General features: G+C 49.8%; 2 protein-coding genes across 9 annotated transcripts in view; one reads left to right on the top strand and one right to left on the bottom strand.

Moving 5' to 3' along the window:
- The first annotated feature begins 3,872 nt into the window (after positions 1-3,872).
- Positions 3,873-24,749, top strand: part of CYREN (cell cycle regulator of NHEJ) — a 136,239-nt gene continuing 115,362 nt past the window's right edge. For 6 of the 8 annotated variants that reach the window (XM_060305285.1, XM_060305287.1, XM_060305284.1 and 3 more), the window contains exons 1-3: positions 3,873-4,114; positions 5,192-5,452; positions 6,412-6,487. In XM_060305285.1, the coding sequence (XP_060161268.1) occupies positions 5,319-5,452; positions 6,412-6,487 (210 nt within the window). In that variant the 5' untranslated portion in view covers positions 3,873-4,114; positions 5,192-5,318. Of the gene's footprint in view, positions 4,115-5,191; positions 5,453-6,411; positions 6,488-7,360; positions 8,442-24,749 lie in introns of those variants that run through there. The other 2 variants (XM_030853898.3, XM_060305288.2) reach the window with 2 other exon arrangements.
- TMEM140 (transmembrane protein 140) lies at positions 8,178-23,216 on the bottom strand. The gene is made up of 3 exons (XM_030853894.3): positions 23,101-23,216; positions 22,617-22,895; positions 8,178-9,822 (listed from the first exon to the last, which is right to left on the bottom strand). The coding sequence occupies exon 3, from the start codon at positions 9,784-9,786 to the stop codon at positions 9,199-9,201; it is 588 nt and encodes a 195-aa protein (XP_030709754.1). The 5' UTR covers positions 9,787-9,822; positions 22,617-22,895; positions 23,101-23,216; the 3' UTR covers positions 8,178-9,198.

The following is a 24,749-nucleotide window of genomic DNA, read 5'->3' on the forward strand; positions in this document are numbered from 1 at the left end:
AAGGTCTGAGGCATCTGCCCCTCTCCATCTGGGTGATTGTGGTTCCTCCCATTCTTTCAACTTCACTTCCCTAAGTTTGAACAAAGCCGGCCTCCAGCGCCCTCTGCTGGTGAGTGGCCAGAGGACAGGAGCAAGTCAGCCAGGTGCCGGCCTGGAACCTAGGGTTCACACCATCCGCGTGTGTCCACAGCCCGGCCCTTTGCTCCCTGGCTGGGGTGGGACCTTGAAGAGGCAGATGCCCTCATGGGGTGGAGAGGAACAAGAAAATGACTCCGTTCTCCCACTTGCATTTCCACCTGAGGCGGTGGGATTTCAGGCCTGGACCTCGGGCTCTGACACTTGACAGGGGCAGTTTGTCACCAAGCTGCTCAGAATAGTTGTTGCAGAGGCTCCAGCCCAGATCCGGGGTGCAGGTCTGCTGTGGGAGTGCTCCCAGTTACCTACTTTTGGAAAATCATGAAGAGATTGGTACTAAAGCTTTGGCTCCGATCTGCTGGGAGTTGGGAGGAAAGCAGGGAGGTGTTTATCTGGCTCAATTATGAGATAACACCAGAGACTTAGTGATAAGTAGTCACTTACACATTGTTACCCATTTCCACCTGGTAATCCTCCTTCAGATGAACAAACTCAAGACTTTTCCATTTATAATTTTTCCCATCTTCTGCATTGAATGAGCAACCTTATTGATCTCTCCCAGTGATTCTGTAGGACATTTAAAAAGTGGTCATGTGTTTCATTTGAGTGAGAGAATTCATTGTTTAGCTTTTCCTCTTTCCATCTCGAAGTTTCTGTCTTACTGCCCATTCTCTCCTCTCAATACGGTCTCCACAGTTTGCTGAAATGTCTTTAAGGTTTGTAGAAAACACTTGAAGAGCTGTCTCTTCTCTCATTTCCTTTATGCTCTGGGTTGGATACCTGTCTCCCTCTTGTTTTGAGCTTGGCTCACAGCTGATGTGACTGAGGCTCCACCAGGAGGGATTGAGGTGGGGCTTCCACATCACTTTGAAGCTGCCTAAAAACACAAAACCAAAACACCATTAACCTCTGACCTTTTGAAATTAGCAAGTACGATTTGTGCAGCGGGCCACCCTGTCCCCTCCTGGCCTATCTCTCTCTGACCTCCACCCCATCCTGAGTGCTTGTCAGCATGCATTCATCCTGGTGTTCCTCCCTGTCCCACTTCCTCACCCCTCCCAGATGAGCTCTCATCCTCCAATAACGCATGTCAAAACTTAAATTCAGGGCTTCCCTGGTGGCGCAGTGGTTGAGAGTCTGCCTGCCGATGCAGGGGACGCAGGTTCGTGCCCTGGTCCGGGAAGATCCCACATGCCGCGGAGCGGCTGGGCCCGTGAGCCATGGCCGCTGAGCCTGCGCGTCCGGAGCCTGTGCTCCACAACGGGAGAGGCCACAACAGTGAGAGGCCCGCGTACTGCAAAAAAAACAAAAACAAAAACTTAAATTCAGGGACTCCCCTGGTGGCTCAGTGGTTAAGAATCTGCCTGCCAATGCCAGGGACACCGGTTCGAGCCCTTGTCTTGACCTCTAGGAAAATCGCACATGCTGCGGAGCAACTAAGCCCGTGCGCCACAACTACTGAGCCTGCGCTCTAGAGCCTGCGAGCCACAACTACTGAAGCCCGCGCACCTACAGCCCGTGCTCCGCGACAGGAGAAGCCACCACAATGAGAAGCCCGCGCACCACAATGAAGAGTAGCCCCGGCTCGCCACAACTAGAGAAAGCCCACGTGCAGCAATGAAGAGCCAACACAGCCAAAAAAAAAAAAATTCACATCTTCACAATACCTGCTTGACATCTACCCGAGAATGCCAGCAAGACTCCTCCACTAGCTTGGGCAAGGGCAACTAGATGAAAACCATCAAGCCAGTCCAGCCTCAGGCCCCCAAGCCTGCGCAGGTGTAGCCTGGCTCTGGGCTGGGCTGCACGAGAACAGTGAGGTGCGTTCCCCTCGTCCTTGGGACCTGTGTGCGCTTGCCTGCTTCTGCTCCAAGACCTCAGACTCCCTGAACTCAGCATTCAAAATGCTTCAGGAGCTGATTCCCACCCATTCAAATCCCACAGCTGGGGTTTCTCATCCCTATTTGGCCTTTCACACAGTTTTTTATGTTTTTTATGCAGATGGGTTTCCTGCTCCTCAGACCCCATTTTTCGGTTGGCTATGGGAGAAGGTTTTTGAGAAAAAGGTGGAGGGAGTGGTTCTCATGATGGCAAGTGTTCTCTGTTCCTTTATTAAAACAAAATGATGCATCTCCACCCATCAGACTTGGATTTGTCCTGGCTCACAGACCGTGGGAGCGGAGGACCCTAGAGGTCAGTGATTTTGGAACCTTTAGGGAATCAGAGGAGAAGCAAGTCCTGCCTGGAAGGGTTGGCCTCCTGAAGAGGCTGGAGGCAGAGCCCAGGTTCAGCCCGCAGCTAAATTACCCCAATGCACAGCAGGTTGGTTTTGTGACTTGAAATCACTGATTTACTCCTTAAGCCTTGATTGATTTAAACTTTGCTGGACCAGCCTACTTCCCTAGGATTGAAGATTAGTATGGGGTGAAAATGCTTTGCAGAAACCAAAGGCACACACAGTTGGAAGTGAGAACTCCTGGCTCTGGATTCTCCAAACTCTGGATCACACTCCCCATCCTGCACCTGTAGCATATGGAGAGTAATTATTCTATTATTAGCTGATTTGTTGTAAGTCACATTTCAAATGGCTGTCTTGATAATTTTGCATTTTGGGGGGTAGATGGTTGGTTCTGATCATCCTTTTGCCTCAAAATGTGGTAGAAGTTTCACCATCTGCACTTGTCCTTGTGTTTTTAGTGATGTGTGCCACCTGGGTTTTTTTTTGTCTGTCTTTTAAGCTACTTCAACCTGTGTGATTCTAAGTTAAACTAGATGCTAACTCCACGTGTAAACTGCAGTGCTCAGCATCAGGCTGAAAGCAAAGCAGTGAGGACATCTGGGCAGCCTTGTGGAGCAGCCCTGTTCATAGAACACCTCTGGCCAATTTGAAATGTAAACAGAATCTTTAATTTCCCTTCCTGCAGCCGGGGGTGGGGGGCTCACCTTGCACCCCCCTTGCCTGGGAGTGCACGCCTCCAGCAGGGAGCACTGCGCCTCTGCCCTTCCCCAGCAGAGCTTTCAAAAATGCAGATCCCCTCCCCCTAATTTCTGGTGGGGGGCGAGGGCTGGGAATTGACACTTTAACAGAGTCTATCCAGCAAGCCTCAAATGGAGCCACGTTTGGGGACTGTTAAAGAAAAAATATTGTTGAAAATTATTTATGACACTTGTTAAAGACAAGTAAGGCAAACTTTATTCAAGGGGGCTACTCAGTAGGGTTTTGCAGTGGGGGCGAAGTTGTGCTCAACTCCCAATACAAAGAAAAGTGGCAGGGTGGGGGGGGTCGGTGGATGGATGATTATTAACAGGAAACATAGGAGTAAGAGGGGATTCTGGCTAAATTGACCTAACAGGATTCTTCCTGAGGGCGGCCGGGTGATTAGACACCACCTGGAAGATGGTGGCGGGTGATGATCAGATGCGGGGGATGGGTGGACTTTGGTTAGATCAACTTAGCAGTATTCTTGCTAAAAATGGACAATTTGGAGATGCACACGGAAGTCCAAAAGGCAGGGCCTAGCTGAGAAGAGTTCGGAGAGGAGCCCGACCTGGATGTGGTCAAGGAGAGACTGTCAGGACCCGGGACAGCGGGGCCGGCGTCTCCCATCAGCTGGGGAGTCAGGGCTCTACAGCCGAGGGCGCAGACAACGCGATCTGCCGACAGGGGCCGCGCCAGGGCCTCCGCGCCCGCGGGCGGCCGGAAGCCGGAAGTGCGGGGATGCGGCCGAGCCGGGGGAAGGGTCACGGTGCGCGCGGGGTCGGGTCACGGTGCGCGCGGGGTCGGAGCCCGGCCGGCCGGGCTCCGAGTTCCCTTCTACCGCCCAGAATCAGACTCCCGGACCCGCCCCGGAAGCCAAGAAGGGGGCGCGGGCCCGGAGGCAGGAAGGCCTGCTGGAGGAGCGCCAGGGACGCGGGCGGTGCTGTTGCCGGTGAGGCTCCGCGTGGTTGCCGCGCGTCCCACCTCGCCCTCCTCCTACAGGTCGGCACCGGTCTGGTCGCGCCAGGACGGCGCGGGGTCCCCGAGGGCTGCGGCGGCTGAGAATCGGGAGCTCTGGGCTGGGCACGCGCCCGCGGGGCCGCGCCGGGGCGTCCCGGGCCCTCATCCACCCCCAGCCGGCGGAGTCTGGAGGACCCGGGTGCGTGTCCCGGCCGGCCATTTCAAACTTTTTTGTGACTTTGTGCATACTGCTCAGTCTCAGTTCCTTATCTGTTAAATACGCTTCAGCATATCTACCTCACGGTCAAATCAGTGTATGCACCGACCGCCGCGCTGTTTGTGCCGGGCGGTTAGCGGTGCTCGTTAGATGTGGGAATGAGTATTAGCACCGCTTGAATTTAGGCAGAAGGCGCCCGCAGCTGCCTTCAGGGTTAACTGCTAAGTGGAGGGTGGAGCCCTGCACCCTTTGAGACACAGGGTCGGGGCTGAGCTTTAGGAGGAGGGGCTGAGGTGGAAGGAATCCAGTGCGGGTGGGGAGAGGCCCGGTAAGGTGAGACACTCCCCCCAGCCCGGCGCCCCAGCTTCTGGATTCCTGACCCTACTGCTGGCTGAAATCTGACGGGTCAGAAGTATCTTTGGTGTAAGGGAGTGGGTGTTGGCCGGTGAAACCTCATTGTGAATCAAAATGGCCTTGGAATTTCTTATAACCGCTCCCAGAAGAGGGAATGAGAAGTCTGTGGTTGGGAGAAACAGGGGAGAGATCTTGGAGAGGTGTCTTAAGGGTAGGGTAGTCTGGACACCCTGGGGACCGTGAGTCTCTGCGGTGGAGAGGAGCAGGGGCACCTCCCTCCCTCTTTCCTCCTGGGAGGGTGTTCATGCCACTCCTCCCGTGTGGAATGGCTCAGTGCAGAGGCTCCTGGAGGCGTTGGGCCTGGCTGCCGGTGGGGTCCCTGGGCCCTGCGTGGAGGGCTGCTTCTCCCTGAGCCCCTCGCCTGCCCCTTCATGCCCTGTGAACGGCACATCTGCGTCTCCTGGGCCCTGCCCTGACCAGTAATTTCGGCTGATGCCTGGGAGTATTCTCGCTGATTAGAATTCACTGGTCTTTGTTCTTCTTTGTAGGAATTAAAGCTGGACTCCCATTCAGGACAAACAGACCTATAATTCCTGGTGTGATGAGAGAGTGGGATTTGCTGTCCTGAAGTCATTAAGCTTGGGCCCTGGTTCCTCTTCATGAGAGACTAGGGAGATGGAAGACTTAAAATCTGAGAATAAAAAAAGGGTGCTTCCCGCATGGATGACAGCCCAGGTGGCTGAAAAGAGGACGGTGCAGGTGAAGACCCCCAAGAGGAGAACAGCCACGGTGCCAGTGGCTGCAGCAAGGTGGGGCAGCTTCTGGTCCTCCTGGGGAATTAGGACAGGGGGAGGGATTTGGGACATCACAGTTGCCGGGGCCCACTCTTCCCGTGTTGGCAGAACGGTGAGGTGGGGTGTTTCAGTCCACAGACCTCTCATCAGCTCTCGGGGGGTGCACAGGAAGTGAGCTGTGCCCTCCCAGACTGGCACCGGCTTCTGCCTCTCTTGGTGAATCTCCACCGCCAGACCCTCACTTGTCAGCTCCTGGATAGCGGCTCCCCCTCTCGGGTCACACACACCAGCCAAGCTCTCAGACGCCAGTTGTCCAAATTGCCAGTCTCTTCTCTTGCCACAGAAATTGTGACCATCCACTGGGCAAGATGAGTGACGAGGTGGTCCCGACTCCTTGCGGGTAGATCTTCAGGGACAGGTGGACAAGCTGCAGGTTACTGTGCCGGCCTGAGATCAGAGGCCGTGGGGTGGGTTAGTTGAATGGTGGTAATGGCGGGGGTTTCTGGGCTGCCACGGAGGGGATGTCCCTGCCCTCTCCCCTCGTGGTCCCAGGCGCTCACTGTCCCTCTCTGCCCTTCCCTTTCTAAGTTTTCTTCATTGGCCAGCCGCGATTTCTGGTCTGTGCCGCCCTCCTTTACTGTGTTCATGCACTGCGGTGGGAGGGGGGTGGGTTGTGTCTTGGCTTGTTCGATCTGCTCGCATCCACCGTGTGTGTGAGTTTGACTCTCAGAAGCCGGCCATCGTGCCCTGTTTCCAGATCCTCAGGGGAGCTGGTGGAGGCTGGGAAGCCCCACACTGTTGCCCCGAGAACCCCCTGTGCCAGTCACTGGTTACAAGGATGCAGAAGCCACGTTGGTGCCCTGCGGAAGCTGCTGCTCTCACCCCTGGTGGGCAGGCCCTGAGATGCAGCTCTTGCTCTCATTCTCTCCTCCTGGTGATTCCGTGCCATCTCTAGCTTTGTGCTTTTCTTTCAGACTTCCTGCCATGAGGACTGTGTACTGCATGAATGAAGCTGAAATCGTAGACGTTGCTCTGGGGATCCTAATTGAGGTAAAGTCAGCTGTGTCTTTTCTTATGACCAGAAACTCTTGGTGGGCAGAAACTAGACCAGGGCCTGGTTCATGCTAATAAAACAGGAGCCCTGCCTGCTGGGGTGGCCAGGAGCCCACTCATCCGCAGCCCGCTGCCTGGTTGGTGGGCACCCGCTTGGGGCTGGAGACCTGGGAGGGCGCAGCTGTGCGAGGGAGGGCAGCCCTCTCTGTTTGGGTGACTTTGTGCTGGTGGCGTGTGGACGGGACAGAAGTCGTTAACTGCTCATGTTCTCTGGAGGGTCTCAGTCAGGCGAGGTGACTTCTGAGCGCCGTACGGAGCACCACGCCGCTGAGTGTCTTGGCTTCCGGAAGCGAATGATAACTGTCCCACTTTAGAGTTGTACTTGATAGTTGGTAGTACTTGATAGTACTTGATAGTTGCTCAGGGACTTTTATATATTCCTATCGCATTTATTCCTTGCAATAACCTGCTGATAGATATTATTATTAGTTACAATAAGTGATTTGGTGCCAGTAAGGGAGAGGCTAAGACCTGCACTCGGGGTTCGTCTCCTGTGCTTCTTGCATTCTGTCACCCCGCCTTTCCACGTACATTTATTCTAGTTTTCTTTCCTGTGGCGCTATTCCTCAGGCCCCTGCCGCTGCTCTCCCAAGCTGGTCTCTACTTCTGCACCATCTGAGAAGGGGTGGCGGGGAGGGGAGGGGTCTGGTGAAGGGAGGGAGGGGCCATCTGTGATTTGGGGGCAGGGCCTGACTCGTCCGGTGCTGGCTTCACAGTTGCTTCTGGGCATGTTCTGCGTCATCGACAGATAAACCAGCACGTTAGGGAAGTAAACCCCCGTCTGTTTTGCCTGCCATTGCTTCTACTCAGCAGGGCCGAAAACAGGAAAAGCCGTTGGAACAGCTGCCTCTGGCAGGCGCTGATAAGCCAGAGCAGTCCCCGGCCAGCTCAGCGCCGCCGTCCCCGAGTCCCCGCGGGAGCAGAAGTGAGGACAGCGAGGACGAGGACTGTGGGGAAGACGGCCCTCCTCCGGGGCCTGCGGGTTCTGACTCGGCCTGCGGCAGAGAACTCGAGGAGGACCAGGACGCGCTAAAATACGTCAGAGAGATATTTTTCAGCTAAGGGACAAACTTCCAGGACTTTCTGCCCAGAGTGGCTGAAGGAAGCGGGGTTTCCCTCTTGGCCTGGGCGCTGCCCTCAGACTGTCACGGCTTCTGCTCCCAGCTTTGCGCCTCTCTGGGCTGCACAGATTCACCTTGGGAAGTGAGGAATCAGAATGAGCTCCCGTTAGAGATCCTCCCTGCACTGTGCTCTCTCCTTGCTCAGAGGGTCTGGGTCCCCACAGTCTGTTGTGTTCAGTTACCTGGTTCCAGGGAGATGAGGTTGTGGTGGTCAATTTACTGGAACCAAAGAGTCAACTTAATAATGTTTAAAGAAAAACAAGTATGGCTGCTAAGTACACTGGAATTCCTACTGTTTGGCCTCCCTAAGGAGGAAGCCTATTTTAAAAATAGCCTTCATCACGAGGCATTCGATCAGTCTGTGAGCCCCTGCTCATCCAGCCCTGAACCAGACATCCTGCCACAGTGCTGGGCTCCGTCCAGGAACCTGAGGCTCAGCGTACAGATTGGGAAGCCTCCTGACCAATCAGGCCTCCTCCCCCCGAGCTGCCACCTTTCTTCCACTTGGTGGCCTCGGCCTTGGTCCCTGGACAGTCGGAAAGCAAGAGTGGGACAGGAACCCAAAGGAGACACCAAGGACAAGACATCACACTAGAGTCCGTGTTTCTGCTTCTGTATTCAGTGTGGCTTTTGACAGGCATAGGATGAGGCAATCACGTGCTGTACAGGATTTCAATATATAGGTGCTGAAAAATACACAAAGTTCCCCAGTGCGTGAGTTGTGCTTGTATCCTTTCTGGGCCCGGGGTGAGAGGTGAGGGGATGCAGCATTCACGTGGATGTGGAACCGTTCAGTCCTGTTCACCTTCCTCTCCTGACCAGGGACCCGGTGTCTTCGGCTCCTGAACTCCCAGGTCACGTGCTGGGAGGGATCTGCCCGCTGACTCCCTGCTCTGTCGGGCTTCAGGGAGCCTTCAGGGAGCCTTCAGGGAGCCGGGAGCCTTTTCAGGGGAACCGTCAAAGCCACCAAGGCTGCTCTTTGTGCCCATGTGTTCTGTCTTCGGTGAATCCCTCAGGTTATTCCTGGGCCTTTGGGAGCATTGTCAGAGGTGAGGGGCTCATCGCGTTCTACCCGCCTTGGATGGAGATGGGGAGCCTGCCAGGCAGGGCCCCCAGGGACCCTGAGGTGTTTCTTCATAAACCCTCACTGGGTTCCAGTCTGGCGTTTGGCAACTTGTACTGGAAATCTGGCCCCATGACAGGAAGCCTTATCTCCCCATTGTTCTGAGGATAAAGTAAGAATGGCTTGCTCAGATCAGTTAGTTAAAGCAGGAATTCTTGTGACAATGAGCTGTGTGGTTTTAGGGTGACCTTGGGAACCTTAAAAGTCCCAAAGGACGCACAACCCTACACTAAGTGGCCGAGGGAGCCCTGGCCGCCCTTGCTGCCTGTCCTTGATGTCGGGTGCCCTACTCCCTCCACGGTGGGTCCCGTCTGCTAGTCTTGAGATCAGCATTAGCTATGAAGCAGGATGGCCGAGAAGACACAGCAGCCCGTGAATCCTCTGGCACCTTCTCTGAGCATAGTTCAAACAGAACTCTTGCAATCACGTAAGCCTTGAGAGCTAGCAGCTCTCAAGTTCTTGTCCTTTGCCCTCTGAGGGAACACGACTGTGGCCATAAGCAAGAGGATGAGTAAGCCCTGGGCAACACCCAGAGCTAGAAACCCAGGCCCCAGGAGGGAGAGCCGGAGCCACTTCCATGTGTAGGTGAGGAAGAGGCCCAGGCCGCTGGCCAGCAGCATGGAGGACGTGGCCAGGAAGCCCACGGCCAGCTGCCACTCTCCCTCGTTACTGTTGCACCAGGCCAGGAGGAGAGGCAGGGGCACGAAGAGGGTGAGGACCAGGGCCCCGTACACGCCAAGCCTGGCCAGGGCCAGGCCAACTCGAGGCACCCCCAGGGCCTCCAGCTCAGGGAACTGGTGACACTGTAGGGCTCCAGTGCCCTCGTTCCAAAGACAGAAGTTGTAGAAGCCAATTCTGAGGTTGGGCAAGTCGATAAGGTTGCTGGCCTTCCAGAGGAGAGCAAAGAACAGCAGGAAGATCACTGTGACTGTGAGTGTCATGATTCCCAGGAACAGCAGTTGGTTACTCCGCCTTGACCTTAGGACGGGCATCTTCTCCTGCGCTTCGCAGGGCGCCTTCCTGGGTACCTGCAGGAAGTCACGCCGTGAGTGTCCATTTCTCCCTGTCTCCCTCCCAGTTTCTTCTCAAGCTCCTGCTCTCCCTTCTGGAATTCCATAAAAACCTGTGGCAAACTCCCTTTAAGACAGCCAAACTAAAACCAAGACATCTGGGGTAACCTCCAGGCAGGCTCCACGGGCTAAGTCCTCAGCTGCCTCTCTGGGTTGAGATCAGGAGGAAGGGCCCTCCTGGCAGCTTTGAGGGCGGGAAATATCATAACTGAATGACCTTTGGCCTGAGACTTTGCTGAATCTGATTTTTCCTTAGGATTAATATCTAAAACTGCAATCACTGGGTCAAGGGTAGCAATATTTTTTAGTGATTTTACTGCATTTTGCCAAATTGATCTACAGGAAACTTGCCTTCTCTAGTCCCTCCATAGTATATAGTATCGATATATATAGGATGTACCTTCGTCATCTTTTTGGAAAAATGTTTTCACTAAGTTTTTAATCAGAAGGACTTCTCCAAATTGGCCTCTCAAACAGTAATCTGCATACTATGCCTTCATATTTGTAAATTTGCCAATATGGAACAAAACAGCCATTTCCATCCTGAAGTGCCTAGGAGCACAGGGCCAGAACACAGAGTGGTATCCTGCAGTGCACCCGGCCAGGGCTGCCCGTGGTGTGGGCAGTGCAGGGAGTGGTGGCCAGTGGTGGCCCTGGAGATCAATTTCTGGAGGGACCCCTTGAGAGGTGCAGCCCCTCACCTTTCCCAGAGCTGGCTGGAGGGTCTGCCTGACCACTCCCACACTTGTCCTGCGCGTGGAAAAACAAAGCGTGGTGAGAGGGGGCAGGATGTGGAACAGACTGAGGGGGAGGGCAGCGTCAGGCCATGCAGACTGCTACAGCAAATTACCGCGGACTGGGTGGCTCGTCAGCAACAGAGATTTCTTCCTCAGTTCAGGCGGCAAGTCCAAAATCAAGGCACCGGCCGATTCGGAGTGTGGTAAGGGCTCAGCTTTTTGCTGTGTCCTCACATGGTGGAAGGGACCAGGAACTCTCTGGGGCCTCTTTTTTAAGGGCACCGATCCCATTCTAATCACCTCCCAAAGGCCCCACTTACAAATACTGTCTCGTTGGGGGTTAGGTTTCAACATACGAACTTTGGGGGGACACAGATGTTCAGTCTGCAGTAGGTGGCTGATGAGAATAAAGATTTATCAGTGACTCCTTTGGCAGAGACAGAAAGATTTACCAGGTATAAGAAGAGTGTGTTTAGTCCACGGTATTAGATTGGTACGGTAAGTTTTAACCGGTGCAGCCCACGGGATGGGAAAAATTCCCAACAGGAACATAGTTTGCACGGTTTTACATATTAACAAATGTTTGTAAAAGCCTGTATCTCCATTTTTAATGCATTTAGGTATTTCGGGGTGTAGGATGGATTTCCAGGACTGGAATCCGGATTTACACCATGGTGCAGTGGGAAATGAGATTTGATTTGCCTCCATGGTCCAGGTTGGGAGTTGGGGTGCCTTTGTGTAAACGCTCCCTCTTACTTCTCCTATTTCAAGCCTGTTACACTTGGGCTAAAAAAATATATATATATGAAGCTTAATGCAAAAAGATTCCTGGGGCTTCTCAGAGGAGACTGCCTGAGCCATGTCAATCAGCAGCTCCCCAGGCACCCAGGGCCTTTGTTTCTGACTTCCTCTTCTCTCTCGAGGTTTTCAACAGAGAGTGAGACAAAATAAATTGGAGCTAGGAAGCCCATGAGCAGGCGTGTGGAGAAGGTGGTAGTCCCTGATTTACTTCCTCTCACCCCTTTATGCACATAGAATTCAGTCCCAACTCCTATGCCTGGTACGTGAGGCTCACCACGATCTGGTATGGCTTAGAACTTGAACTTGGGTTCTCCAGTGAGGCCCAGCTCCCTTTGGTCTTCCCCCCTTGCTTTGCTCAGTCCAGCACCTGCCCACTGTCCCCGTTCCTGACTGCCCACCCGCTCAGGCACGCCACCTCCTCAAGTCCTACCCTGTTCTCTGCCTCTCTGAGTCCTACTAATTTTTCACCAGCTTTCTCAGACTGCTTCAGCCCACACTCTGCTATAGCTGAAGGCCAAGATTATGCTCCCACTCGCTGTTTTATCCCAGAATGGTGCGTGATACGCAGTAGGAACTCTTTTTTTTTTTTTTTTGAATGAAAATGACATGTAGCGCCCTTTAGGTCCTGCATGTACTTATCTAACAAGACGGCAAAGCTTCTTGAGGTGAGGGGCCGTGTTTTACGTCTCATATATACTCAGTGCTGGGATGGCTCCTCCGTGCTTCCTGTTGGGATGTGGACAGAGAGGTTAGGGGCTAGTCCTAGCTTCTTTTTTCTAAACACTTCCCAGTAAAACGATATGGTTATTTGGTTGGAAAACCCTAGGGTACTCTGCTCTGCCTTCCTAAGAGCTTACCCTGTTTTGTTTTGTTTTGGCTTTTAACAATCCTAGTATTCATGTTCTCACCACAATGAGCTTTTTAGTTCCCTTTAGATGATAAGCCTGAGCTTCCTTCAGAGGGCAGAAGGGGACACTGCTGAGTCACTGTTGCTATTTTTAGGTGAAGTTTTCCTGTTTATAATAAAGTAATGCATCGTGGTTGTAGAAAACTAGAAAAATGCACGAAAGTATGGAGACAAGACTAAAAATCGTCTATAATTTCAAGGTTGTAGAAGTAACCAGTCAACGACACATTTCCTTCTATAATGTTGTTTTACATAGTTGGGACCACGTAAATATATGTGCTTGTATCCCGCTTTGTAAACATCATTATAGCATTAATATTTCCTTTTGTCACTAGAAGTGTTTCCTAAACAATATTTTTAACGGCTGCGTTAGCTGTTCTATTGTGTATGGTTTATATATTCTGTCTTACGATGTTGTTTTATAATATTAAAAATAATGCCAGGGTGACTATGTTTGTGAGTCAGTTTATCCTTCCACCAGCAGCTTAAGAGAGTACTTATCTCATCTCATCCTCCCAGATTGAATTTTCTTGTCTTTTCATCTTTGATAATGAAAAACGACACAGCATTGCTGTACTGTTTCTTTTTAATGAGCAAGGTTTAACGTTTTTTAAGTGTTTGTTTACCGTCTCTGTTTTCTTCTCTTGGGAGTGCTGTCATTTCCTTTTTTTTTTTTTCTTTCTATCATTTTCAGTTTTGGTTTCTGTTTGGTTTCTGTATATGAGCTCTTTATAAATAAAGGCTGCTAGCCTTTTGTCGTCACAACGGTCACCGTAAAGCATAACCCTTTTGTGGCAGTGGGGCCCCTGGACCAAGACACAGATCTTGACTCTGAGTGAGTGTGTGGAGTGTGTTCACGCTTGTCACCGGAGAGCCCAGGGCAGCAGGGTCCCAGTTAGAGAAGCAGAAGGAGAACACTCCCAGACAGTGCATTCGAGGCAGTTTGTCTGCTTTTGTTTTCTAGTTTAAGCACCTCTGAAGTTTTCACGCTGATGGGATGATGGCTGAAAGAGGCACAGACATAGTATCCTGATCTTCTAAATTACGTTCTTGCCACCTTCATGTTAAAAGAGGGAAACTTGCATGAGGTCGTGTCTGAGGGAGGGTTGGAGCACTGGCGGATTGTTGCACTGGAAATCCCTCCGGCCGCCCACGCCCCGAGGGTAGGACACCTGGCAGGCAGAGAACGGGTGACCAGAGAGCTTTTCCCAGCATAGGTTTCACCCCTGGCCTGCCCCTTGACTGTAAGGGACACTTGAGAAGGGCTGATGGAGCGGGGAGGCCGGCTCTTGCCACCGACACTGGCTTGTTTACTTCAGATGGCTGAAGGCCTACCACGTGCTCTCTTGAGTTCCAGGGTCAAAGTGGACTTTGCAAACTGCTGCCCGTCGACCTTTTGTTTCCATTTTAGAGAAGGTCTGTAGCTCCAGCTCCCAAGCACTTCTTTCTTTTATGCTAAAATATTTATCAGCTTAATCATTATGCGGCTGCTGTATACAGATGTTGATCACACACTTATTTATAACTTCTGATTCGTCACTGCTCTAATCATGACTTCACATATTACATTTTCATCTTACCCCAACATACGAGATTCCCCACAAAACTCCTTTCTCTACATTGACTTAGCAAAAATACCCACTCCCAAATCACCCACCTCATTCTGTTTCTTCAGTTCATTCTTCCTGCCTGAGCGTCTAATGATATTCAGTAACAAGACTTTATATAGCTGGGGCTTATTTAGTTTCTTGCCATTTTGCCCGAGTTCACCACCTGCATGCCTCTGTCCCGAATGATGCCCCCGAGGGTAGCCTCCTGGAGCACCCTGCACTGGCGCTCATATCAGGGCACCACTCATCCACCACCGGGAGATTCTGCTTCGTTCATCACGTGTTTAATGAGCCCTTATAGGTGCCCATCGGAGAGGAAGGCAAGTTCCTGTAAGTGTCCCCTTCAGCCCGAGCTCCCGCTCCAGAGGGTGGGGACGAGACTCTGGAACGTTTGAATTCCTCGGCCAGGGAATGGTACAGTGTGCTGTGCCCGCAGGTGTGTAAATGTCCTGGAGCTTGTTAACAAGGATGACTCTTGACGCCAAGGGCGCCCACTTTCCAGGGACAACATTAACAATAACTTGGCCTTCTCCTGCTTCTTTGGGATCAGGACTCCCCAGTGCTGTTAGTGCCCGTGTCACCTCCTGGACCTCTTCTCCCATTATTCCTGCTCTCCACTCCCTCCCCCAGCTTCTGCCACATTGGCTCCTTTCGCATTTTCCAAAAACTTTAGGCAAGCTTGGGACTTTGCACTTGCATTCCTCGCCTGGAGTGCTCTTCTGTCATCACGTGTCTGCCTCCCTTGGGTCTCTGTTATCACGTGTCTGCCTCCCCTGGGTCTCTGTTATCACGTGTCTGCCTCCCCTGGGTCTCTGCTCAAAGGTCCCTTTCTCAGTGGCGCCATCCCTGGTCGGCATTTTGAAGCCGCAGCAGCCCTTCCGCGGCACCGGCACCGCTCTCCCTGTGCTGCTTCCCTGCTCTTCCTCCTTGCGGTTTTCCACCATCTAACGTGCTAAATGTTTTCTTTTGTCTTCCATCTACAACCCTCAGTAGAATGTAAACTTCACGTGGGCAAGGAATTTTATCTGTTAGGCAAATCAGACAAAAATCTATGGCTGCCCGTCTCTCTCAAAATCTGCCTTTAACTGTTACATCCGCAACACCCAGGACTACCTGGCACATTATGGGCACGTAGTAAGTATCCACTGAGTGACCTCTGAATGGTTTCGTGAACGTCAGCCATGGCACATAGAGCTTCGTAAATGCCTCCTTCTATTTTTTTTTTTTTGCGGTACGCAGGCCTCTCACTGTTGTGGCCTCTCCCGTTGCGGAGCACAGGCTCTGGACGCGCAGGCTCAGAGGCCATGGCTCACGGGCCCAGCCGCTCCGCGGCATGTGGGATCTTCCTGGACCGGGGCACGAACCCGCGTCCCGTGCCTTGGCAGATGGACTCTCAACCACTGTGCCACCAGGGAAGCCCTGCTTCTATTTTTTTGACCTGAATCTCTGTCCTAGTTCTCCTCCTTCTCTGTTTTTTATGCTTCCCATTTCCTAAATGTAAGTTTCCTCAAGCTTGTCCCCTCTTTCTCAGACATGTATGTGAGCCTGTAGCTAGCTTCAGGCGTTGGACACTGTGAGGCCCCTTGCAAGGAGGGACTCAGGTGTGGTGAGGCCCCGCCCCGCCCTCGCACCAGCAGGAGCAGTTGCTGCCATGACCTGGCAAAACTTGGATGTTATAATTTTGCTGCTGACAGACACTACACAGTGTGCAAGTTTTGTGGAACAGAAGCTTGAAAGAAAAACGGATGGGTTTCTAGTTTGTCGGCTACAAATTCATCTCCCGGCCTTCCTTCTCATTAATGACTTAAGAAAGCTATAGGGGAGCTTGGAGGGCAGAACTTGCTTTGAGAAGTCTTTATGATCACTGGAGGTGTCTAAGAAAGAATCTAGTTTGATTGAGGGCTTATTAAAGATCAAATACTGACCTCAAAGTCTTTTTGAGCATTTACTCTGCGCCAGGCCCTGTACTAAGCACTTAGCAGGTATTCTTAAGTTTTCACTATGAGCGCACGTTTAATGTTATTATCTTCACTTTCCAGAGGAGAAAACTGAGGCTTAGTGAGGCTCAGTGACTTCCCCAGGTGAGCCTGGTGAGGCCTGTTGGGCAGAATTGTGAAATCACTGTAAGAACCTGAGTCTTGTCTCCCGAGGTCTGGCCCTCACGTGCATCATCCCCTTTAATCTTCACGGCCACAGTGTGTGGACATCACATTATTCTCCTCTTGTATGGGGGTGACATTGAGCTTAGACTTTGAAGCTGTGTGTCCTGGGTTCAAATCCCTGCTCTACCATTTACTAGCTACCTGAATGTCTCTCTGCCTAGTTTTCTCATCTGCAAAATGGGTATAACAATAGAGCATGTTTTGTAAATGTTATGGAAATTAAGTGAGGTGATTTATGTGCAGCATGTGGAACGTTACCTAGTGTTACTTAAATTATTATCATAGAGAGGAAACTGAGGCTCAGAGAAGTGACATTCTTGAGGAGACACTAGTACTGGAGTTCAGAACAGAGCTTCCCTGGAGAACCTGGACTCCAGGAAGCTGTCCTCACTGGTGGCTGGCGCGGACGACTCCGGGATGGTGTGAGGGATGTGGTGGTGAAGAGTGTGGACCTTAGCGCCAGACCACCGGGGTTCAGGCTGCTGTCCTGTCGCTCATAGCGCGTGACCTTGGGCATGTCAGTGAGCTTGCCGGAGTCTACATCCCCGCCCTTAACGCGCCTTCGGGCCTGTCCCTGGGGGCTGTTGCGAGACTGAAGTGAGTTAATTTGATCTGCACAGGTGGACTGCTGCCTGCTCTGGTGCCGTGGTGGAGGCTGTGGTCCAGGGGAGAAAGGGGACACGAGGGAAGAGCAGGACAGGGGTGGAGGGCGTGGCTGCGACGTGAATGGGGGGGAGCGAAGCCCAGGGAAGAAAATACGAGCAGAAGAAAGTCAGAAAAACAGAATCTGACAGAGGAGAGAGCCAGGTTGTCAGAGGGGGCCTCCAGCCCTGGCGAAAATCTGTCTAGCTGAACTCATTGAGCCATCACTGTGCTTGTGGTTTGGGTGTGGCTCCTGACGAAAATAAAAAGGGAAGAAGAAAGGGAAATGTGTCATATTTGCTTTGGCAGAAACGTGCGCTCAGGTTCTTACTTTTGAAAACGAGGCCACAGCGCTGTTTCCCAAATGTTGTAAGATGGAAGCAGCCGCCTGGGTTTCAGATGCCGCACGGATGGCCGGGCCAGCAGTGGCTTTTTATGGAACACTGTGACGTCTGGATTTACTTAATTTTTCCATGTAAATAAAAACAGCTTTGCCAGCAGAAACATGACTACACCATGAGACTGCAGCGTGGAGTTGGCGCACTCGCCACCCCCTCCACCTCCAGCAAGCTACCGCAATAGACTGTCTCAGCAGCTCCATTAATATTAACTTGCTGTTTGTCCAGTTGTTTTGTTGCTCATTAGCCCTGCTAGTAAGCAGATGATCCAGCTGGGAACAAAGGTCAAAAAAAATTTAGCGCGGGGAAAAATAATCCTTAAAAATGAGAAAACGCCTGCACCTTGGGACCCATCCTCGTTTGGTTTTTACTGGGGGGACTTCACAGTGCAGTTTACGGGGGGGCCAAGATTCACAGGCCCCAAGGCAGAGTTTGAAGACAAATAACAGTACCAGCAAAGAGTGACGGCCTTTGCTGTCGCCCTCGATTATGCTGCTTCTGCCCTCTATCCTGCACTCACCTGGAGAGCCACTGCCCCCCCTTCTACTGATGAGGCCAGGGTTTCCTCTTGTGACTCCAGACGATTCCCTGAGTCACAGGCCCTGGGGAATCAGTAACATGCGGGGCAAAGCAGGGGCTTGCCTTCCTTGAGCTTGCACTCTGGTTGGGGAGACAAACACCAAACATGTATTTTTAAAAAGATAATTATAATTTTTGAAGAGATTTGGGAAGCAAATAAACAGGGTGATGTGAAGGAGAGAACCTGGTAGAAGGAAGTGATGGGTCTCCATTGGAGGGTCAGGGAAGGCCTGTCTGTGAAGGAGACATTTGATTTGAGGCCTGAGGGATGTGAAAAAGCCAGGGGAAGAGGCTTCTAGAAACAGAGTGCAGTGGTTATAAATACCGGGTTGGGAGAGGAACAGACACTGGGTGACAGCCCAGTGACGGAGGGGACAGGACGAGGCTGGACTGGTGAGCGGACCCAGGTCCCTGAGGACCTTGGAGGCCAGGGTGAGAGGTTTGGATTATATCCTCACTAGGTGCTTCATTAACTCAAGCCCCTGCTCCCCCAAACCTGAGGCGCGAGGCCCCAGGTGGCGGGGCTGAAGGTGCGGAGAGTTCCTGAACCGGGGTTGGAGCAGTGCCAGGCATTGTCTCTGGCGGTTCTGCCCACTAGCCCTGCTGGAAAACTAGTGAACGTAGTTTGCCCCCAGCAGTCAAAAGGGAAGAAGAGGAGGGAAAGAATGATAGATGGTCACTTAGACTTAGACCTTCAGTTTTGCAAAAGTTATTTTGAGAGTTGGCTGGAAAGGAGGCTCAGTTTTCTCGGACTTCACCTCCATCCCCACACAGGAGGATGCGGTTCTTACCTGGAGAGTTTGTAACGCATATGAAATGGCTTTGTAACTCACTAAAATAACTCAAAGAAAGCAAATCACAGGCAAACTGAGTAGCAGGTGCTATGGGGCCTCTCCCTCCATCCCTCAGAAAGTGAATCTTTCCCTGGTCACTCTTAGGGGGGTGCTGACTGAGGCCTGATGCTTCCTGGTGGGCGGGATGCTGCAGGAAGGGGCCGAGGTCGCTGCTCCTTTGTGTTCTCTGCTCTGCCAGGGTCTTGGCTGTTAGTACCTGCACCTCCCTACTGCTGCTGAGTGGGCAGAAGATCTGTGTCCTCACAGAAGAGCTGGGGATCGGGGGCGTCCCCTCCCAAAGTCTATTCAAGTCTAGATTTTTGGCTGATAAAGTTAAGTTGTATATTGGGACTCAGAAAATGAGGCGGCCCCAGTGGCCCAGCCCAGGTCACAAATCTAAACCCAAGTCAGCCTGCCTGGGAAACACCTGTCAAGGACCCTAACATACACCAATCACAGTCTTCCAGCAGCCTGAGCCAGCTCACCTTCCCCAGGAAACAGGACCTGCTGGCTACGAGGTCGAGGCTTCATCATAAGCCACGTTGCCTCTTCTAACGCTCTGTCCCACATCCCTAGAAAGAATGCTCCACCGCTTGTGAGGCGCCACGCTCCCTGGATCTGTGGATTGTTTTTCCTTGAACGAAGGAATGAGTAAACTCATTACTAAATTATTTCAGTTCTGTCATTTTGACAGGACTGAGACAGCTGAGGTGGTGTGAGCCTAGGGGTATAGAATAAAGCCCTGCAAAAAGTCTCAGTTTCTGCGAGAACATACTGTGTATGCATATGTGAAGATTAAACTTCCAAAGATATTTATTATATTAATTAATTCACCTTAAGCTGTAGTTCACTTGAAGAGGCCTAAGGCAGGCTAGAGTCACTGAGGTCATTGCAGTGTCCAGCTCCCAAGGAGAAATAACTGAGGGGGAAGTGGGCCCAATAGAACAGAATGGCAGGGGTACTGGATGGACAGCTCAGAGAGCAGAATGTCTCAGAAAAGCCATGTATATGAAGTTAATACACCGTAAAATTGGTGTTATAATTCAGTGGAAGAAAGGGTTTTCCATTGACTAATGCTGAAGCAATTGATTAGTTAAAACAAAAGAAAACTATTTTAGGGCCTCATCTCACTCCACATACCAAAATAAATTTCACATGGATCCAATAGTGAAGTGTAAGGAACAAACAGACAAAAGAAAAAAAAAAGATCTAGAAAAAAGTAAATATTTGATTTATGAATGAGAAAGAATGCTCTGAGCTTAAAAGCAAATTGAAACTACAAAGAAAAAAGCAGTACAGATTTAACTATTAAAATATACATTTTATACAACAAAATGTAAAATTAAAAGTCAGTGATCGTGGAGGGCTTTCCTAGTGGCACAGTGGTTAGGAATCTGCCTGCCAGTGCAGGGGACACGGGTTCGAGTCCTGGTCCAGGAAGATCCCACATGTCACAGAGCAACTAAGCCCGTGCGCCACAGCTACTGAGCCTGCATTGTAGAGCCCGTGAGCCACAACCACTGAGCCCTTGCACCACAACTACAGAAGCCCACACGCCTAGAGCCTGTGCTCTGCCACAAGAGAAGCCACCACACCGCAACGAAGAGTAGCCCCCGCTCGTCACAACTAGAGAAAGCCAGAGCACAGCAAAGAAGACCCAATGCAGCCCCCCCAAAAAAAGTCAGTGAGTATGGAAAAATATCTGCAACAAACATGAAATGGTTAATATACCTAATATAACAAATGTTCATGCAAACAGATAAGAAAAACATTAATCTCCATAAAAATGGACAAGGCATATGAAGAGATATTTCACGTAAGAAGGAATGCAAAATAGTTAACTGTAAAAGCTCTTCTGTTTATTTGTACCCTCCACCACATGTGTGAGAGTTTTTCCCCACCAAGGAAGTTTCTGTGACACCTGGATGTCCTATAATTTAACTTAATTCTGACACTATCTACCTGGAGATAGCATCAGATCCCACAGGTTAAGGGGTCAGTGCCACAAGCCGAGCGCTGCCCACCGCAGTGCAAGTCTAGGATAACTTCGAGTTTCCCATGACCCCCTCCTTGGGTTTGATTAATTTGCTAGAGTGGCTCACACAGAACTCAGGAAAACAGCCTACTTACTAGAATACTCATTCATCATAGGAGGATACAACTCAGGAACAGCCACCCAGAAGATGCCTAGGGCAAAGGGTGGGGGGAAGGGTCGTGGAGCTTCCATGCCCTCTTTAGGCCTGTCACCCTCCTGGCACCTCCGTGTGTCCACCAACCCAGAAGCTCTTGAACCCTGTACTTCAGGGATTTTTATGGAGGTTTCATTACGTAGGTATGATTGAATCATTGGCCACTGGTGATTGAACTCAGTCTCCAGCCGCTCTCACCTCCCTAGAGGTTGGGGGCTGGGGTGGTGGTTTTCCCTGGCAGCCGGCCCCATTCTTAGCGACTTGCCAAAAGTTAACAACTCAGATGTGGTTGAAAAGGGTTTGTAATGAATAAAAAAAAGACACCTTTACCTCTGTTATCACTAAGGAAATTCCAGGGGTTTTAGGAGCTCTGTGCCAGAAATGGGGACAGAGACCAAACACATATTTCTTATTATAAAACACTCTATCACGTTAACTAACATGAAAAAAAGTCTATATACCTCATGTAATGTAATCAAAGATATGCCAAGTAAAATAACCTATAAGTTTCCCTATTAAAACTGCAGCTAAAAACACTGATATCAAGAGTGCAGTAAAACTAGCATTTTCATATAATGATGGTGGATGTGAAAATTCCTAGAAGCATTCTGGGAGGCAATATGGCAAAAGGCACTGAAAACCCTAAAAATCATCATACCTTTTGGCCAAGTAATTCCACTTATGAGTCTACCCTAAGGCAGCAATCAGAAATGCAATCAATGATTTATATACAGGAATGTTCATCATAGTATTACTTTGGCAAAAAATGAGAAGCAACTTGAATGCCCAACATTAAAATCAAATTATGACATATCAAGATACTAAAACTCTATGCAGCCTTTAGAAGAACCAGCTCTGAAATCACACTTTATAGTATAACTGCAAGAAAGAGACTAAGGAATTTTTCTAAAATGTTCATGTTTGCCCTGATATCTCTGGCATGGGTAAGAGTTCCTTTCTTTTTACATTAAAAATATTTCCAGAATCATGTGTTATATTTATGTAAAAGTGAAATTTAGAAAACCAACAATCTTAGTGACTAGATAAAGCAGGGGGTTAGCTGGAAAGAGTGTTGAGAAAGGGGAATATACAAAATCAAAAGGAGAACGTCATGTGCACGGATTCGGGACTTTGGGAGAGATGAGGTTTAGGAAGAAGGTACTGAAAAATGCATTTCAGCCGTCATGAGGGAGGAAGGAAGGACAAATCACATAATACATGTATTTATCTCTTCCCAAAGAGCCTTTGATTTTACAGGTGAAGAAGCATATTGGAAATTATTAGGAAAATAGCCCACATTAAAAAAAAATCTTTTAAGATCACCAACTGAACTAAAATCCCGCCATGAATTTCCATCAAGGTGTGAAAAGCAATGTAGTCTAATAACACAGGGTCTGAAAATCTCTTGTCTTCTTTCTGAGTCAAGAACACAGGTCTTTCTGACAATCTTAGTCCACAGTGCGTATTTTAAGAACTCATAGTGTTTCCTGTAACTACCAGTTTAGCTACTGCGACTCAGTGATCTGCTTTTGTTTGGTGGCCTATTTCTGATGAAGAATCCACTTCATGCGTCACAAACCATTATTTGTACAGACTCGGTGCAAGACCCTGCTGCCCACAGTTCTCCCCTGCATTTCTAACCAGTTATACTGACATTACCTGCACCCCTTCTGAGGCCAGAGTCGCACAGTGATGCTGCAGGGAGTAGGGAGAAGGAGGGCAGAGCAGAGCTCACGAAGGTGGGTCTGTATGGGGGGGAAGGTCCCCAGATCCTGACTACCAGTCGTTTCCCCAGGCCCATGGCTAGAATGCAGGGTCTGAGAGGAAAGCTGACTTGTCTTGCAGAGAGGCAGGCGTCTGGGCGAGCTGTGGGGCATGTAGGGTAGGTACTTACCAAAAAGAAGATGCAGAACCCACAAAACACTCATAAAGAGGAGGAGCAGGAAATCATGTTCGCTTGATTCTTCTCTCTCGCTGCGTCCTAATGTCAGGTTCCAGAAACGAGGCCGGTGGAGACTGGAACGATGCAGCCCCGAGCATAAGCCCCGAGCTTATGACTGGCTGGCAGGCGCAGTTGTGCCTAAGTAAACAGCTCTCTGAACTTTGTCACATTTGTGCTGACTGATGACACTATCCCCTGATTTCACTTTCATTTCTTGCCGGTGGCTCCTGACTTTTCAGAAAGAAAGACTGTAAACAACATTGTTGTTCCTCAAACTGGACACTTTACCCACACCTGAACCAACCAACCAATAGACTTAAAGAGGCAGGCAAGTGTCTTGATTATATCACACCACAATTCCAGAAAGGAAACTGGCCAAGACACTCTCAAAACTCCTAATGTTTTAAACCAAGATAAATACAACCTAGAATCTTACTAAGAAGGGACCCTCAAGATCATCTGGTCTGAGATCCCAGACCGAGGTCACCACTGGGGAAGAAGTTATGCATCTGTCCCCTCCTTTTCGGAAATCAGCCTTGTAGGATGACTGGGTATCCCTGGACACAAAACCTTGTCGTCTTAGTGTCCTCACCAGGGTGTTTAGGCCCATGCTGGAACAGCTGGAATATCTTATTTCAAAATAAGAGCAGAACGGAGCTTTTATTTTTGTAATCATAGGGGCTCCTAGCCAGAGTTTAAAAATTGCTTTCTATGCTCACATGATCAGCTGGAAATTCCAATTTGGGGTTAAGCTCGGTTAAGTCAGTAGACAGCTACCTAGTAATATTGCTGAATCCTTCAGGGTTCCTCTTCCCCTCCCTGGCCTTCCCTCAAAGGAGTTCTTTGAACTGCTACATTTTTTCCCCTTTGTAGTTCTTTTAAACTCAAACCCTAGAAAGAGGTGATGTAGGTGATGTGATCTAATAGGAAGGAAGAACAGAAACTCTGGGATCAAGGAGCTCTGCTACAGATTAGTAAATTATTTAACCTCTCTGAGCATCAGGGTCTCATGTGTAAAATGGAAACAATACCTACTTTGCATGGCTGTTGTGGAAATTGGAGATAATGTATGAAGGTTCTTAGTACAGTACTGGGCACACAGTAATGGTAGCTGTTATTAAAAGCAGAATTTCTGAATATCTTGTCTAGCCTTCATAATAATGCCTTCAAGGCAGAGATAAAATTAATTTTTTGGTACTGGTATAAACTAGTCACGCTGAAACCCGAACACTGGTGAATGAAGTGACACAATATAGAAGAGATAGAAGTATACATTTAAGAATTTTATTTCAAGTTAGAATGCACATAGTTTTTAAAGAGTCAAGAATTTGTCAAAGTTTGTTATAGAAAACAGTAGTCCCGCACTAGCACCTTCTTCTTCTCCAGGGTAAGCACCTCGTCTGTTTTACCTGATTCTTTAGGTATTTACCTCTGCTCTGTAAGTAACATGCTGATAATGGTACTTCTTGATTTCTCAGTTTCTGGCATAATCTTTTGACTCTCAACTGTAGAAGATGAAGATGTAGCTTTCTTCTTCCTGACCCATGTGCCACAAGTCCTAATTCCCTCTTCCAAATTGGTTATTATTTTCTTTAAATTGGTACTCAGTGTCTACAATATTATAACTGTGTAAATACCATATATAGTAGCTGAGCCACACAGAAAATGATAATTTCTTTCCTTTCCTGCATAATTTTTTGTCTTTTTCTGGAGATGATACTCACCTTAACTTTTTGTTTGTTTGCGTGGTTTTCTGTGTACTTAACACTAACCCAACCCTTAAATCTTCATAATATCTTTTTTCAAGGAATTTGTAGGCATGGTACTTGATCTCTTCCCAAGATAGTCTCCCCTGGAGCCTTCCCAACAAGTCTGGGCTGATACACAGCTGTCATCCTGGTATTTCATTTCACTACCACCATCCTGGGGTTCTCATTGCCTCTGTCCAATGTTGGATCTCATATTTCCTGTGTCAGAAGCTTTTCTTGATCTATTCTTTTTTTTTTTTTTTTGGCGGTACGCGGGCCTCACTGCTGTGGCCTCTCCCGTTGTGGAGCACAGGCTCCGGACGCGCAGGCTCAGCGG

Source organism: Globicephala melas, chromosome 9, assembly GCF_963455315.2.
Source record: "Globicephala melas chromosome 9, mGloMel1.2, whole genome shotgun sequence".
Taxonomy (NCBI): Eukaryota; Metazoa; Chordata; class Mammalia; order Artiodactyla; family Delphinidae; genus Globicephala; species Globicephala melas.